Source organism: Crotalus tigris, unplaced genomic scaffold, assembly GCF_016545835.1.
Source record: "Crotalus tigris isolate CLP2741 ecotype Arizona unplaced genomic scaffold, ASM1654583v1 scf7180000024385.1074895, whole genome shotgun sequence".
Classification (NCBI taxonomy): Eukaryota; Metazoa; Chordata; class Lepidosauria; order Squamata; family Viperidae; genus Crotalus; species Crotalus tigris.
Window position 1 is genome coordinate 734,195 of NW_024100555.1, and position 18,422 is coordinate 752,616.

At 36.7% G+C, this 18,422-nt stretch overlaps 1 protein-coding gene across 1 annotated transcript in view; it reads left to right on the forward strand.

Moving 5' to 3' along the window:
* RAVER2 (ribonucleoprotein, PTB binding 2) overlaps positions 1-18,422 on the forward strand; it is a 47,915-nt gene that overhangs the window by 17,681 nt on the left and 11,812 nt on the right. Inside the window, exons 3-9 of the mRNA XM_039328945.1 lie at positions 3,636-4,102; positions 8,883-9,074; positions 10,029-10,143; positions 11,297-11,379; positions 15,331-15,429; positions 15,674-15,779; positions 16,746-17,011. Coding sequence (XP_039184879.1) covers positions 3,636-4,102; positions 8,883-9,074; positions 10,029-10,143; positions 11,297-11,379; positions 15,331-15,429; positions 15,674-15,779; positions 16,746-17,011 — 1,328 coding nt within the window. The remainder of the gene's footprint in view (positions 1-3,635; positions 4,103-8,882; positions 9,075-10,028; positions 10,144-11,296; positions 11,380-15,330; positions 15,430-15,673; positions 15,780-16,745; positions 17,012-18,422) is intronic.

Below are 18,422 nucleotides of genomic sequence, written 5' to 3' on the forward strand. Positions count from 1 at the left end.
CCACTGACGAGGAAATGCTACTAGCAAATTATTATTGATTAAATTTATATAGCTGCCCATCTCACCAAAGGCAAATCTTTCCTCTAAATTAATGTCTCATTGAACTTTGTAAGTACTAGACTATTAGTGTTTACCATCAATGAATTTTAATCTTTGTTTAAAAAATTAATGAGTGACAATCAAATTTAAAGTGCTTTTGCATTATTGATACATGAGAATAGAATTTAATGATGGTTAAGATTGTTTAGTGGTTTTACAGTTTGGAGGCAACAACTAGTTGAAACTTAGGAAAGCTGTAGAGCAGAACATCTGAAGTGCAGCTTGCTGCCTACCATTGTTATAATTATGGTGGGTAACTTAACCATCAAAATTAATTGACACTATTTTTGTAAACTGCCCTTGTTGATTCTGTGTATAATACTATGAGTAAAAAATTATTTGAATCTATTTGTATGGGATGATATTCGGTGTCAAGGCCAACTTCTACAAAGATCCTCCTCTTCCTCCTCCTCCTCCTCCTCCTCCTCCTCCTCCTCCTCCTCCTCCTCCTCCTCCTCCTCCTCCTCCTCCTCCTCCTCCTCCTGCCAGACTTTTTTTAACTCCTCTCCAAGGGACACAATAGATATCAGGGATGGTATTTTATAGGGATGTAACAGAAATGAAGAATTGTTTGACACTGAAAACCTTGCCTACAGTCCAAAATATGCTGCCTGATTTGGAGTGATTCTTCTATCCCATTGCATTTCCATGAGCTAGAGTTTCTCTTTATATCAAATAAATCAAGATTGTATATAAATGGTATAGTGCAGGCGTAGGGAACCTTGGCTCTTTTATGACTTGTGGACTTCAACTCCAAAAATTCCTGAGTCAGCATGGCTGGTTCAGGAATTCTGGGTATTGACGTCCACAAGTCATAAAAGAGCCAAGTTTCCCTACCCCTAGTATAGTGGTTAAGGCAGTGGTGGCGAACCTACGGCACGCGTGCCAGAGGCGGCACTCAGAGCCCTCGCTGTGGGCATGCACACCATGCCCCGGAGATGGCAACCATCCCTCTTCAACCAGTCGCCTGCTAACTCACCAAGGTCCCACGTGGCCAAATGCATCCCAGCATGACTGGTTTCCCTCCCCCTGTCCTATCCCTCCTGGCCTCGCATGCTGTCCTTTTCCTAGGCACGACCCACTGCATCGCCTCCTTAGCTGTCGGTCGGCCAGCTCAGAGGCGGCTTCTCTGAACTGCTGGCAGCGGGCTGCGGAGCCCAGTGTGCGCTGGTCAAGGGGCCGGCAGGCTGTAGCTGCTGATGGACACTGTCGGCCCCCATGTGCTCGCTGGCCTCTGTGTGTGTGGGCCGATGGTGTCAGGCAGTAGCTGCCCTGGCCCCTATCTCGCCTTGCCCTGCGACAATGGCACCCCTGCCTGCCTCGTCTTGCCTCGCCTCACCCCGCAGGACGAGCTTCCTGCCCACCACCCCATCTGCCAGAGACACCCTGGATCTCCCCCAACCTTGCCCGGCCCCCACAGGCATCCCTTCCCAAAAGCAACATCAAGGTGACCATGCCCACCTTGGCCACACCCACCCAGTTTGCCATGTCCACAGCCATGCCCACCCAGTGGCCCACGCCTACCTAGCACCCGGCGATAAATAAGTGGGTTTTGGGTTGCAGTTTGGGCACTCGTTCTCTAAAAGGTTCGCCATCACTGGGTTAAGGCATCATGCTAGAAGCCAAGATATTGTGAGTTTGAGTTCCGCTTTAGGTACAAAGGCTGACTCCTGTCACATTCAGCCCTGTGAAGGACTCAACGGCAAGCCATTTCTGAAAAACCTTGCTGAGAAAACTGTAGGGACTTATCCGGACCGTCTCCAAAAATAAGACATGATTAAATGGAAGGGAAAAAAAACATTTTCCAGGATAAGGATTGTGTTTAGTCTTTGATTGACATATTGAGGATGAATTCTAATAAGAATGCAAATAGGATAAAAAAATTAAAGTAGAATAAATAATATTAATATGATTGCTTGTTTGGCTATTCTTAAAACATTAAAACTTGATTAGAACTTAGAAAACCTCCAGAATTCAAAGGTAGTAATCTAGACTAGGCAGCTGAATGAATTGTGTATTGCTGTCAAAATAATTATGGATACCTGTTATGAGCCTTTATTAAAAAAAATTACTTCCTATGTTTTTGAAATGTTCTTATGCTATATATCCAGTTTTCGTTTTAGCCAGTGCTTTTTTCTCTCTTAAAAAAAAAAAAAAGGTGCTGGAACTCACACACGTCATACAACCTGCCTTGCCTACCCTACAAGGTTCCATCCAAAAAAGGTGCCAGAACTCCGTTCTGGGCATTCTATGAGAAAAAAAGCCCTGGTTTTAGCTATTACTTTGAAAGGACTTAGAAGGGTTGGTTGCACAGCTCTGATATAAGTAACATGCCTTTCATTGTAACCAGTTCCTCTATGAGTCTTCCAGTTATATTTTATTTAGTAAACTTCTTGAGTAGACTTGAGGATAGTATAACCTTTGATTATTCAGGCTTGAAAGAAGATGTTAACATTCCTGATTCTCAGTAGTATCGTCTTACCATTCTATTTTGCTTCCACTTTGAGTTTTAGTGTTCAGTAGAAACAGATGATTAATAGGCATGCTGGAATAAAAGATGTTTTTGGTTTTAAACAATAATCCTGCAACCAGAGTTTCCCGGAATTGAATTTCAGGAAAAGTCTATCGAAATATGTCAGCAATAACTTTAAAAGGTTATATCTGCTAGGCAACACTTTCACCTTCCAATGACATCATGCCAATTTTTAACCAAATGTAATAAGGAGTAATGTAAACCTGAGAAGAATGAACAGACATTAATGTTGGTTTAGAATCTGGTTTATTCCCAAAATTTGCCTGGCAGTATTAAAACATATGAATATAATTTTGTTTTAAAAATCAACATTGTTTATACTTTGACTGTAAAATGTCATGTCATAAAGCTGCAAATTGTGTGTTTTTGGCCAATGCAGCAGTCATATAAAAATATTTTCTTTCCTTCTTCCTTATTGTGCCCCTCCCCATCCCATGTATACATCCCATGCATGAATTTGATCTCGAGGTGGTTCCAGGAAATGATGGGAAGAGTAGCAAATCCTGAAAACAATCCAATGGAAGAGGATCCACCTGACCCAATTTTCTACTCTTTAGGGAAAGAAAATGGCTAATATCATGAATTTGTAATATTGATTTTAAATTAAGAAAAAAAATACTATTACAGATTTACATGTTACGCTTCCGTTTATATTTGGAATATCACAGAAGTTAATCAACTAATTTGTAAGAAATTATTGTGCTTTTCTTAGTCCAGGAGCAAACAAAAGGTTTGTGTCAGCACAGTTGAGGGTTAAAAAAAAAAAAAAAACAGAAGAAAATAACACTACCCATCCTAAATGATAATTGCTGAAATGGAGAATGCAGAGGAGTGGGGGGGTTGTTTTTTTTGTGTGTGTGTGATAGGATTGTGAACTAATATCAGTTTCAAAGCACCTTGGTCTTAGAAATCACAAGGCTTGATAGTTCCCATGATCTTAAAACCTGCCCAACTCGGTCACAGAGTTTATATGAAAGTTTTTGTCTGATTTGCTGTCTTTCAGCTTTTGTTACTCTGCTGAATGGGGAGCAAGCTCAGAGTGCAATACGGCTATTTCACCAACACTCCCTTCGAGGAAAAGAAATATCACTGCAGCTTCAGCCAACCGATGCCCTGCTCTGCATTACCAATTTGCCCCCTTTCTATACGTTGCAAGAGTTTGAAGAGCTAGTGCGACCTTATGGGAATGTTGAGAGGCACTTCTTGGTGTACAGTGAAGTCACAGGCCATTCCAAGGGCTATGGCTTTGTGGAATACATGAAAAAGGATTCTGCAGCCAAGGCTAGGTTGGATCTTCTTGGGAAGCCGTTGGGTGGAAATGTTCTTTTTGCACAGTGGATGGACGCTAATCAGATAACTCCAGAACTCATACATTCAAAGTGCCTTTGTGTGGAAAATCTTCCTATAGACTATACTGGTGATGATCTCTTGCAAAATTTCTCAGCAAATTATAAACCTGTGTTCTACCAAGTAAGTAAAATGCTTTGTCTTCAAAGTAAAAGCTGTCTTCACAGATGTTATGCTTTAATGGCATATATTTTTGTAGGTCTATGCAGTATTTATTAGATCTGACAATGATTGCCATCTACAAGTCCCCTGGGAATTACATAGATGACTATCTCAACTAATATGTTATTGACATAATAATAATATATTTAAACATATATAAAATGGCTATTCAACAGAAACTGTAGGAACTTTAAAAAAATAAATTTAGGAACATCTAAAGTTCTGAGGGATGGAGTAGGAAAAAAAGCTTCTTCATTATATCAAAATATTACATTTGGAAAACTTGCACTTTTTTTTAAATTTTAATATTTAATTTTTAAAATGTATTCTTGGCACTCAGTACCGCACAAAATTGTACAATGGTGCCGTCTGCCTAAAAAGTTATTATTGATCCCTTAAAATACAGTAACAGACTATGCATTTCCATTAAAAATCATAGCTGGAAGTTTTTCCATCCAAAGTGAGTGATGGATAATGCTAGATTAGAAAAACCAATCATTTATGTCCATTTAGGGCAATTCCTACACATAGCCAGTTGTGTTTCCAATGTAGACATGGGATCTTTTCTCAGTTCTTACAATAGAATATTTTTTTATTGCACCTAATACTATTTGTTTTGTTAATAAATTATCTGGTTAGAGACAAACAATTTGAATTAGCGATATAGATATTATTCTGTTTATTGCAGTTCAATATTAAAGGTTAACAGGTGAAGTAACAAATCAAACTCCCATTTATAAACAGGTTGGATGTGACGTGGCTTTGATTTACCAGAAAAGGGAATGCTATTTATTATATAACCACTTGGAATACCACATACAGTTCCATTACCATGACTCAGAAACTATTCTTCAAAAACCTAAAAGGATGCAGAAGGGGGCTAAATGTTAAGCATAAGAAATTAAGACTAGGCTATGACATGAAATTAAGTGCACTTTGGAAGAAGAAAAAAAAGGATAAGGAGCTTATTCATACCATAGAATAAACAAGTGCCGTCCAAAGAAACTGAATGCTTCATTGAAACTTAGGAAACTCAGGATAAATTATGAAGACGTGCATCTTGATTAGGATACTTTTTTGAAACAGTGACATTTACAATTACAAAGCCTAGTGATCGAAATGTTCATGGAAGATAAGGTACTGGTAGTCGCTAGTTTTAATGTGTACATATTGCCTTCCAGAAATGGAGGCAATATACCTCTCAGTGCCAATTGTTGGGGAAAAGTGTAGAAAGATGTTCCTGCTCTCATGTTCTGCTTGTGTTCTTTCCGGAGACATCTACTTGGCAACTGTGGGAACAAAATATTGGACTAGATAGACTTTCATGTGATCCAGCTGTCTTTGCTCTTCTTCTGGCATGTTGCAAAGATGCTTATCGTAACTGTCCTTTCAGCTGCAGGCTATGTTATTTCACAGTTGTTATTTTTCTAAACATTATTCTGATTTTGTTTATACACAGTGTTTTGTTCTGTGGCAGAAGGTTATTATCCGAGGCTATACTGTATTTTGCATTTGTTCCCAGTAATATTTTACTTGTGGGTCTATTTTGGAAGGATCCTAGTGGCTAGCATTGTTTTCTAGGAACTTTCATCCATGTTGACAAGGTTTGCACCGGTGGATTATACCTATTTATGTTTTTATATTGTTCTGGAGAGAGTTTATAGGACAGAATGAACAGCTGCTACTTGTTTATCAAAGGGGAAAAGTTCTCGGTTGGCATGAAATGAATGCTGCTGAGCTCCATATTTCCTGTGGGGGTTGAGCAGATGAAGATTCTTTAAGACCTTTTGAAAGTGATGGACAAGTAAATTGTTGTGACATCAGTTATGGACTGGCAATATCAATATAAATATTGACACTTTTCATCTTTTTTCTGGCTTTTTTTTATTAAGGATGTTTTAATTCTCTTGCTAAATACTGAAACAGGAGGGGGAGCACACTTTTGAACAATATCTGCTTTTATTAGTTAATTACATAAAAACAATGCCATTCATAACTTTCTTTGGAAACAGAATGGAATAGAAAAAAATCCAAAAGAGGATTTGCATTTTCCATGAGGAAAAATTAAGTACAATACTCTATATGCATGTTAAAAAACATATTTATACATTTATGGATAAATGATGGCTCAGTGGTTAAAGATGCTGAGCTTGTCAGCTCGGTCAGTTCGAGACCTGAGAACCACACGACAGGGTGAGCTCCTGTTACTTGCCCCAGCTCCTGCCCACCTAGCAGTTTGAAAGCATGCAAAGTAGATAAATAGGTACCATTTCAGTGGAAAGTTAATAGCGTTCCTTATGCCTTGCACACAGTCATGCTGGCCACATGACCACGGAAATGTCTTCAGTCAACCCTGGCTATCTCAGCTAAGAAATGAAGATGAGTATCCCTAGAATCAGACACGACTGGAAACCTTAAATGTTTACTTTAGGAAACAACCAATACAACATGGAAAAGTATAGTCTGCTGTCCACATGCTGTCTGACAATAATAGGCAATTTCTCGAGCACCACATTCTTTTTTGTTGTGCTTTTTTATTATAAGTGAACCTCAAAGAGCTTTTAGGTAGCCTTCTGTTGTTCTTTCTTAGATTGATCAGACTTTCTTCCAAGAATGTGGGGTTGTTCCAGAATTGAACTTCCAGAGTGAGCATATTTAACGTGAAATAGGGAGGGAGAGGGAAGTGGGAGAATAAATGTGCATGCCTTGCTTCTTTGGTATTTCCACTCTTTCCTGTACATAGGGATGAGAGACAGACTTAATTTCTAACTATTTTCAAGTGTAGCGATTCCCGCGGAAAAAATGAAAGCATCAGCAAGGAGTAGTAAGGTGAATATGAAATGGGGAAAGCTGCAGAAAGGGTGAAAAAAAGGATGTTGACATTATTTGTAATCACTTTCCTAGATATTATTTATTCTTTTTTCACTTTGAGAAAGATATGAAATATGATTTCATTAACTACACATATGCTTATGGGGTTTTTTGCACATAGACATAGAGAAAAGGTGAAAGAATACAGTGAGATTTATCTCCAGAAAACAGAATGCGCAGTTGCAGCATTATTGCAAATTAGTCTTTGACCAGGAGGGAAATTATCCTTAAACCTATATCTAAGAGAGAACAAGAAATATGAGTATCCACAATCAGGGGTTCTCAACCTTGGCAACTTTAAGACTTGTGGACTTCAACTCCCAGAATTCCTCAGCCAGCAAAGCAAAGCTGGCTGAGGAATTCTGGGAGTTGAAGTCCACAAGTCTTAAAGTTGCCAAGGTTGAGAACCGCTGCTAGCTCTTGCATTCTGTGTCTTCTCTCTGGTTCAAAAGGATACTAGTTTTCTTAATAGTATGTGTCTTATCAGCACATGCTGACTTTACTTGAGAGGGGGAGGGGCAGCAAGGGGAAGGAGTGCAGTTGTAGATTACCAAGAAGCTGGTCACATAACCCCACAGAATTTAACTTGTTTTTACTGTCTTGTTTCCACCAAAAAACTGCACCTGCTATATGTTTGCTTGTTCTCCTCTTTACACTTCTATGCATCGTCTGTAACCAATAGGCTTATATGATTCTGCTGCTTAACCTACAAGAATATTTATGGGACTGCTTGCTCCAGTAATATCTGCTAGTCTGATAAGATCAGATAAAGTGCGGTCCCAAGGAATGATACCTCCAGGGACTCATAGAAACAAGCTTTCTCAATTGATGCTCACCTTCTGTGGAAGAGGAGTCCGTCCAGACACTGAAATGGCCTTTTTTTCTATTGATTTTCCTAGAGGCCATTAAAATGTGGTTATTGCATTAGACCTTGGAGATTTGAAAATTGTGAGCTTTCTGCTTCTGGCTGCAGAAGGTTTCCTTTTTGGCTGACTGAATTGATTAATTTGTATAGTGTTCTCAATATGTATGTATGGAATGACAGGCTTTGTTTTAATGGTATTGTTTTAGCCTCACTAAGATAAATATGTGGGTCAAAGTAGTTTGTAATTGGAACAGTGTATAAGCCCAGAAAAAAATGAGAACATAAATATTAAGCCACTTGGTTATCTGTGTTCATTTCAAAGTTCATAAAGCAGATGCACATGATGCTGATCTTTAAAAGATTGCAGTTTAACATGATCACCAAGTGATGCATCCAGGCACCATATGTCTATATAGACCATTTGTCTATATAGATTTATTGTTCTCTGGCAAGATAAATTATTTTCCCTATTGAAGGCTAACATATTTGAGTATTTACATTCCGGTAACTGTTGGGAAGATACTTCACTTGTAACACTATAAAGGAAACAAACAAAACCTATACCTTGCACAAAAATGCATGTAGATATTAAAACTAATCAAGTAAAATGTAATTGCGTTTCATGCTTTTGAATAAGAAAATGTGTCAATACAATTACATTTAAAAGTCAGTAGTATGTATTTCATAGTAAGAGTAAAATTTCAAGGAAATATACGCTCATCATTACAAAGTTGTTCCTAATTTCTGTTTCTTAGTGCTGCCTAACTGCCCCCCCCCCAAAAAATATTAGGACAGGTTATTCATGAAATGGGCAGTATCTATTGTTTTTATTTATAATTTAGTATATTTATTATATTATATTAAGTTTTGGATTAAGGAATGATCTGCATGTTACTTTATTTCATTCAAGACATACAGGTTATACAGTTGGAATAATGCAGTGGTTTTTGGAACAGCTGAAACAGGACAGACTTCTTTTCATTGTGTTGTGAAATGTCCTTTCAGCTTGCTCAGGATGAAGACAGCTCTGTTGGTGGCTTTGCAGTAATTGAGTATGAGACAGCAGAACAAACAGAGGAAGTGCAGCAAAGCACAGATGGTTTGACTATCAACGAAAAAAGAGTCCACGTGTCTTATTGTGCTCCTGGAGTTCCGGGCCTCAGCACTCTTGCTACACTTATAGCAGCACAACGAATGGTAAAAATGTTTGTACTGCAAAAGCAGACACAGAACATTTACTATATTAATTACATATGAATATTACCACATTTATGTGTAGCCCAAAGTTAATGGCTCCGTGATTCAGGTTTTGTTTCCATGTGGATTTGTGACTTTTCTCTGTTTGATGGTCTCTAGGAATGTAAAATTTGCTCTGTGTATGCACAACACTATTTTCTTTTATCAGTTTCTTCTGAGACAGATCTATGAATTGCTCTTGCAAACTGAGCGTAAGGCAATGTGTTCCTATCTGTATCCTGACAACATTTGCCTTTTTGGTCTGGGTTTAGCTGCAGTTATCATTATACTTTGTCCGTATGATTTTATTTATTTATTAAATTTTTATGCTACCCAGAATGACTTTGAATAGCGAGATGGGTGGCGTATAAATTTAATAAAAATAAATAAATATGAGATCCAATTTGGTGGAGTGATTAAGGCAGAGTAAAGCAAGAAAATTACTTCCTGCAATCTGGATTCTTTGCTTTTCTTAATGCTCTTAAAGATATATTGGATTTCCATGATCAACCGATCTGAGGAGATCAACTTAGTCTTGCAAGACTCCTGTTAATAAATACCAATGTTAAGCTCCCAGATCCAGGTTCTGTTTCTTCCCTTTTCTGAAAATAAGGAGTCTTCTGGGATTTTGCCTTTCTCCAGGACTTTGCAAAGATTACAGAGAATGGTTTTGCAATTAGCCATGTCAGCCTTACTTCTCCCCCCAAAAAAACCCCATTGTGTAATGAAATGTTAAAATTGAAAGCTTTCCATGATTCTATAAAGCCTTCATCTATCCTAAGATTTTTTGCCACTGCTGATTTTGGATTTTCTCATTGCTATTTTGTGCTGTTTATGCACAAATGAATGGATAGATCTTAATATCCTTCTTTTATTGTGAAACTCGGTTTCTTTTTCATTTCTCCTTTATTCAAGATGAAAAACAATCGAAAAGGGTTACTTCCAGAACCAAATGCTGTGCAAATCATGAAAAGCTTAAATACTCCAGCCATGTTGCAGATGTTGTTACGGCATCAGATGCATGGATACGGTAAGTTTTGATATATATACTCTGAAATAATTTAGAATTCCCATTGTACATTAATTTCATAAAATAAACAGCTTTGGAGGGGAAGAAACCAGAGCAATCACACATCTTTTCTCTTTTTCCATTTTTTAAAAATGTATATTTTTACTATTGATCTCAAATAACTTGATGTTTCAGAGTGCATTCCCACTGACTGAGTGTGGAAAATCTGAACTCATCTCAGATGATATTGAAGGATTTACAGGGGACTTCAGATGAAATATAAGCAGACTGGAACCCTGTTTTTTTTTTGTCCTAAAGAAGGAGTGAACATCCTTTGTCTCATAGGCACCTTACTAAAGCTTCTTCCAAAACTGTGTGAAGTTCTGAGTTATTCCTATATTGGAATAAGAAACTATATGGAAATAATACACTTTTACAAAGTTTGAAAATTAAAAATGAAGCTATCATTTGGGCCTTAGGAATTAGCTATATCGGTACAGAAGATAAATTATCACATATGTTGCTGAAGCTGTAAATATGAGCAAAGCTTGCAGAATTCACTTTTTTGTTTCAGTTTCAAAAAAAGCTTTTTTGCTTCTTTGGGGAGGGAGAGCAGCAATAAATAGTACATAATTATATCCATCTCTCCAGTTTTTAATATGTAAATCCTTGAACATTTGGGAATATAGGAAAAAGTTACACGTTATCTTCCTGGCAAAAGCCAAACCTAAATTGTACCAAAGTTCCCTATAAAACCTTCTACATTATTTCAACATTATTGTGTCCATCAATTTTGCACTGCTGTAGAAACAGTGAGGATGGTTTGTAGCAGGGGTGTCAAACTGCCAGCCCGTGGGCCGGACGTGTCATCCGGAAGTTGCGCCCATTCGATTGCCGGCAATGGCAAAACAGTCCTGATACGTCTCACGACGTCACGTGACATTGCGAGTTTGACATGTCTAGTTTATAGTGTCTGCCAGTCTGCCATCTTAGATAAAAACAGACTCAAGCAACTCTGCTAAAGCTCAGTTATTTATTTGCCTGTCTGATTATACGGAATTATTGCAAAAGATAAGTCCTTTAAAATAATGTTTAGCTATTCATACATTATCTTAACATAGGTATTATAAGTAAATTAATGATAAATCTGGTTATATATTTTTTTCTAAAATAGTCCTAGGTGCTCCCATGAATGTGTCTCACCTTGCAAATCCATCAATCGGTCCAGCCTTTTTGCATTTGAATAAAATTCATCAGGTATGTTTATAGATAACATATATTGGTGAAGCAAATGTGTGATAAGAGTTAGAATTTTAGTGTATTATCATAATAATAGCAATAGGTGATAATTAAATGCTCCGGTATGAAATGCTAAATTATTACAGTATTTATCTTGACTGTATTTATCTTGATTGAAACATCTGGTTTATGTATTCTGAATTTTAGTTTCTAGAATTTGCTGCCCAGAGAGCAAAGAGACAGAACATGATCTTGATTTCCTTATTAAACTAACAAATACAAGAAACACATGAGACGCTGTTATAAACTAAACTGAATTATTGATTTATTTCTGTATTATATTTGTGCTCTTTCTAGGCTAAAGTAAAAAATAACACTGTATATAGCAGAAATCATACTGCTAAGGTTATTATTTCAGCACCTTATTTGCATTTGACATGCCTTATACCACAAATAACCTTTTTTTTTAAAAAAAAATTGTTTTGCAGTAGAAAAGAAGGTTTCTGGTGTTAAAGAGATTTAAAAACATGAAGTTAGTTATTAGGTCATTGGCTATATTATGTTCATAGCACTCTTGTGATACCTTCAGAGAAAGATTTTATTTTTATACTTAATCACTGAGAAACGTGTTCCTCAGATTGCCCATAATTGTCCAGATAAGTGCTTTGCCATAGTGTTACTTTATTTAAAAGTATGTTTCAACCATGCATGGGACACCTGCTGCCCTTTCAGATGGTGTCGGAATCAAATTCCTTATCAATCCCAGACAACAGACTCTCTATTTGACTCTTATTTTTTTTAAAAAGAGTAGACAAAGAGGGGAAAAAATCAATATTTTGAAAATCAAAATAGTTGATCTAGATCAGTGTTTCCCAAACTTGACAATTTTAAGGCATGTGGACTTCAACTCCCAGAATTCCACAGCCAGCTGGCTGTGGAATTCTGGGAGTTGAAGTCCACATGCCTTAAAATTGTCAAGTTTGGGAAACACTGATCTAGATGATAAAATCTATTTTCTTAATAGAGTATTAATCTAGATGATTTAGATGATAAAATCTATTTTCTTAATAGAGTATTAAATAATTAGAGGTAGTTTGGTCTAGTGCAAGGGTAGGCAACCTTGGCTGTTTTATGACTTGTGGACTTCAACTCCCAGAATTCCTGAGCCAGTTGAAGTCCACGAATCATAAAAGAGCCAAGGTTGCCTACCCCTGGTCTAGTGATTAAGGTGCCAGGCTAGACTCTGGGAGAGTGTGAGTTCTAGTTCTGCCTTAGCCATGAAAGCAGCTGAGTGACTTTGGGCCAGTCACTCTCACTCTCAGCCCAACCCACCTCACAAGGTTGTTGTTGTTCTGGGGAAAATAGGAGAAAAAAAAGTGTGTTGGATATGTTTGCTGCCTTGAGTTATTTGTAAAAAAATAATAAAGGTGGGATACAAATAAATAAAAATAAACAAATAGATAAATAATCTTATTTTCAAGATTATATAGTGACGTAGTACATAATGTATTTACCTAATAAGGTAGAGGATATCTTTCCTTAATCTCGAAGAGAGCTACCCATAGAGTGCTACCCCAATGTTTGTCTTGCTGAATTTTGGCAGCAAAGTAGTTTTTGTCTAGCACAGTGGTTCTCAACCTTTTTAATGCCACGGCCCCCAACTGGTCCTAAGTCAAGGACTACTCAACCGGTCGTAAGTTGAGGACTACTCAACTGGTGCTGCACTGTTTGCAGAATGGGACTTTTGGCGGGCTCAGCAGGGCAGAGACAGCCTGGACAATTCCTATTGGCTTTTGAAAGCCAATAGAATTAGACTCTATTCAAGAGAGTCTATTCTATTGGCTTTCAAAAGCCAATAGAATAAAAGGGAGTAGCACAGCTAAGGAAAAGGGGGAAAAAAAGGCGGACTGCATTGTTTGGCGACCCTCGTGAAATGGTCGTTCGATCCCAAATGGGGTTCCGACCCACAGGTTGAGAACCACTGTTCTAGCACCATCTTTTGGGGATTAAAAACTTTAAAAAAAAAGGCGAGGGGGGGGGAGAATGGGATTCAAAGGACTCTGGGAAATGAAATGCTTCCCATGTAATCAAACTCTTCAAACCTCAAATCCATAGAAAAGAACACAAGCTTTTCTGGCAGGACAAAAAGCTTTGTGTTCTTTTCTATGGATTTGAAAGCTACTAGGAGACACCTAGTTGGAAGTTGCTGTCTCTGACATATAAGAAGTTGTGCTGGTTTAAACTTATAAAACAGGGATTTCTCTGGTTATTTTAAACAATGGATTGAATCTTTTGTTTGTTCGATGGCATACATTTGGGAATAGCAAGCGTAGCTAACTTAAAAAGTAGTTCCCCTCAAATTATTATGCCCACGTTGTTTTCCTAGCAATACAGGTAGACCTTGACTTACGACCACAGTTGAGCCCAAAATTTCCATTGTGAAGCAAGGCCGTTGTTAAGCGAGTTGTGCCCCATCTTTTGACTTTTTTTGCCACAGTTGTTATGCAAATCAGTGCAGGTGTTGGGTGAATTACGCAATTGTTAAGTGAATCTGCTTTCTCCTATTGTCTTTGCTTGCTGGGAAGGTTGCAAATGGTGATCTCATGACCCCAGGACAATACAGCTGTCATAAATACATGCAGGATCATGTGATCACGTGATCACGGGGATGCTGCAACGGTCATAAGTATGAAAAACGGTCGTAAGTCACTTTTTTCAGTCCATTGTAACTTTGAATGGTCACTAAATGAGTGGTTGTAAGTTGAGGACTACCTGTAAATCAAAAGTGGTTTGCATGGTTTATTTTTTCAAATGATCAGTCTAGCTTACAGACCCAGTATTTATTGGTAGTCTCACATCTAAATAAAAACCAGCACTAATCCTATTTAACTTCTTATCCTGGACAAGGTCAGTCGATTTCTGCCGCTTGTTGAAAAACAACTAGTTTAAATTTTTAATTATTTACATTTATATCCATCCTTTGAAATAGGAAGGCATTAATATTAAATAATTAATATTCATATTAATCAATATTAATGATAGTTATAGTTATAGTTATAATTATAATAATTAATATTAATATTACTTAATATATATGATATTACTTCTTCCTAATATTGGAAAATAGCCAAGATCAAATCCATAGTGAAAAACTAAAAAAAAAAAAACCCATTGTTTCCATTAAGAGGAACATGTTTACATTTTTTATTAATCTTCACTTAGAGGTTACACATTTTAGCAGTAGTAATCGCGCTTAGACTTATATACCACTTCACAGCCCTCTCTGAGCGGTTTACAGAGTCAGCATATTGCTCCCAATAATCTAGGTCCTCATTTTACCGACCTCGGAAAGATGGAAGGCTGAGTCAACCTTGAGCCAGTGAGAACTGAACTGCTGGCAGTCAACAGAATTAGCCTGCAATAATTTATTTATTTATTTATTTATGAGACTTATATACCGCTTTAAGTGCAAGCACTCTCTAAGCGGTGTACACCAGTAAGCAATGTATATATATATATTTACATTGCCCCCAACAATCTGGGTCCTCATTTTACCTACCCCGGAAGGATGGAAGGCTGAGTCAACCTTGAGCCGGTGAGATTTGAACTGCTGACCTGCTGAACACAGTCAGCTAAAGTGACCTGCAGTACTGCATTCTAACCACTGCACCACCATGAGTCCTATCTTTTACCATCTTTTCTAAGAGTGAAATGTAAAATAGGGTATGTGTACTAGTTGTCAGTAGCAAAATTTAGTAGCTGTCCCAAAGCGATATGCAGTGTTGTCATTTCACAAATATGTGATACATCTTTAATGTTGAAAGGAATTCTGAATTTTGAAGATTGGCTCATATAGTTGGTGAAAGATATATGAAATAAATTTATCTTTATCTCTTTTTCTTGTTTGGAATAATATTTGTTCCATATGTATATAACTCTTACATAGTTCTATTCCTTTCAATCTTACAGGGTCCTGTTTTTGGAAATGCATCAAATTTGCTGCTACAAAATTTATCACCTCTACATATGGCACCACTATCAAAGATTGAGAACATGCAACCTAATAGTGTGAGTTAAAATAGGCCTGTACTTATAATGTAGGCCAGACTCCTGGATAAAATGAAGAATGGAAATATCTTCTAATTCATATTTTTGTTGCCAACATTAGTAGTAGCAGCAGTAGTATTTCTTTTTTCTTTCTCTTCTGTTATCAGCTAAGATGGTAAAACAGAGCATATGCATTGGAAATCTTTGGAACAATTTTAATCAAATGCATTTTTAAAAAGTAATCTATAATCTTTTTTCTTTGTAGAAACCAAGTTTGCTTGGAGAGCCGCCAACTATGTTGCTTCAAACAATGTTAGGAATGGGGCCTTTACCACAAACGGCCACAGACATAGGGAGTCAAGGAGAACCATGCAAGTGACATTTTGTTTCCTTTTTAATAATAGAAATTCACCTTGAAAATATAGGTGGTCCTTGCTTACTGACAGCCTCATTTAGCAACCATTTAAAGTTACAACATTATAAAAAAATACTCATATTTACAACTGTCACAACACTCAATGGTCATGTGATAATTTTAGGAACACAATTTTAGGGACACAATTCAATATTAAATATCTTAATTTAATAGCGAGATATATGAGTTATTTTTTTTTTTGCCCAGTGGCAGAAATAGGGGCTCTAACTTTATACTTTACACATTTATTCATTTATTCAATTTCATTTATTCATCTCAAACCAGTGGGTGGCAAACAATCATAAAAATATTTTAAACTATTAAAACATAAATACAAAAAATAAAAATAAAATTATATTGTGTGCACTCTTATTCATATTTATTTAAAAGTTGCAGTATGTTTAGTAGACTTTCTCTCAGATAAGATGTCCCTTAGTGTTGCAACCTGCTACAGAAATTTTATATTTAAAACCTTTTTATTTTATATTTTTCCCTTCAGAGATAATAGACGTTTACCACTAGTGCAGTATTCTTTAAAATACAATTATCATTAACAGTATTTCAAGAAACAAATGGTATATGAATGTCAATTATTAATTAGTGATCAAATTAAATATTATTGTACATCTCAAAGAGACCAGCATTTGCCATTTTGGACACAGAAAAATAGGATGACTGCTGTCATGCAGAATTTCATTCTTAGGGCAAATCATAAGCAGAATTTTCTTCAAAAATTAGTGTATAAAATGTGAACAGTATGGTGTATATATGTATTCTTCAATAGGCTTGCACAGTATTCAGTAAGTAAGTACTGTTCAATAATTTGTTGCAAATATCAACGTGAACCTTAGCGCTTTTCATGTAATAAAAATCCAGTGTTCTGTTCTATAACAGTTTTTTCTATTTATGGCTGATTCTACAGTATCTCATCAGAGTACAGCTCCAATGGCGACGGCAGCAGGGATTGGCTTACTGCCATTCTTCCCAAACCAGCATGTAACTGGGCAAGCAGTGCCAAGGCAAAATAACACCCAAGAGAAGTTGCTATCTTCACTGGAACTGACAGAGGGCACCGGCTCCACGTCTGAAACATATCTACAGAGCTTAACAAATGTTGCTGCAGGAGGTCTACAGGGAGGACACCTCAGCCAGCAGAACCAGCCAAAGAATGCTGATTCAAGCATTGGTGTAAGGAAATGGAGTTCAGCTTTTTTTTCTTTTTTTCGCTCTTGCACTTACATTCATTAGTGTTGCAGCCAGCAAGAAGTTTTACAATTGTTTTATCAGCGTTTCAATCTTAATTGCAAAAAGCATTTTCAAACAGATTATTAATTCTAAATTACAGTGAAAGACTAATGGCTTTTATTAAAATGTAGAAACATAAGGAAAAGTGTTTCCTATCTTTTGCAATTAATTGCTCTATTTGTGTTAAATATCAGGAAGATGAAATTTGCCTATCACATTAAGCCATAAGGTGATTATGGTTTGCAAGCCATAAGTCTTAGATGCAATTGAAAAAAGTCAGTTAAGGTTTACTCAATCTACCTTAGTGAAATAAAACATGACCTAGCATGGTACCTAATGCCACCAAGTTTACTGTAGTTGTTCTACAGCAGAGTTTCTTCTTAACCAAAATTTGAAACCTGAACAGTTTTACTTATGGTAGGATTGATTTAAGATTATCCTTATAAGCTTAGAGATTTCTTTGCATTTATCTTTATGCTGGTACAATCCCCAAGAATTTAGGGCTTGGAAATATATTTTAAATCATGGTTTATCATTTTTTAAATTATATACATAATTTGCATGTATGAGATTTGTAAGGCAACTGCTGAATAATATATCAATATTTCACTGACAAAATAGCAAACAGACCTGTGAAACTTTTCATTCTGGATAAATTTTCAAGAAACATTTTCTGAGGAAAAAAACTCACAGTTTTCATCAATTCAGGGAATATTCATTCAAAAATACAAACTTTTTAAAAATGTGGTTTTTCTTTTGTTTCATACTAATAGACTTTTATTCCTTTTTTCCTTCTCTCTCTTATATTCTCCACTATTATACACGAATATTTATTACATTCATCTAGACAGTTTTCTATGAACAGTGTAACAATAGGCATTTTGAGCTTGTCCCATTGAGCTGAGTGGATCCTACCTCCAAATTAATATTTTCAATTGCAGTTTCTGTCCTTTTAAAGCCCATATATCCACAATCTATCTCATTTCATACATCAAATTGTCCAGTTCCTAGGTACAATCTGCTCAACCTGACAGGAAGGAATCTATTCTGAATAGATAAGTAAGTGTGCAATCCCCTCTTCCTTCCGAAACTAATTTTTTTCCTGTTCACATAATGTTTGATACTAATGTGGAATTAATTAACACTTTGGGGCATGTTCTGAAACACAGCAATCTACAGGCAAATATGAAATCTTTTAGGTTAGTACCAATAGGAACAGGTGCCTTGGGTACAATCCCCAAAACATCTGGAGCACCACTTGAACAGCATCAGCATTGATAGAATCACCATCAGTCAATTGCAAAAAGCAGCTTTACTTGGAACAGCTTATATCCTGCACAGATAACTTTAACGC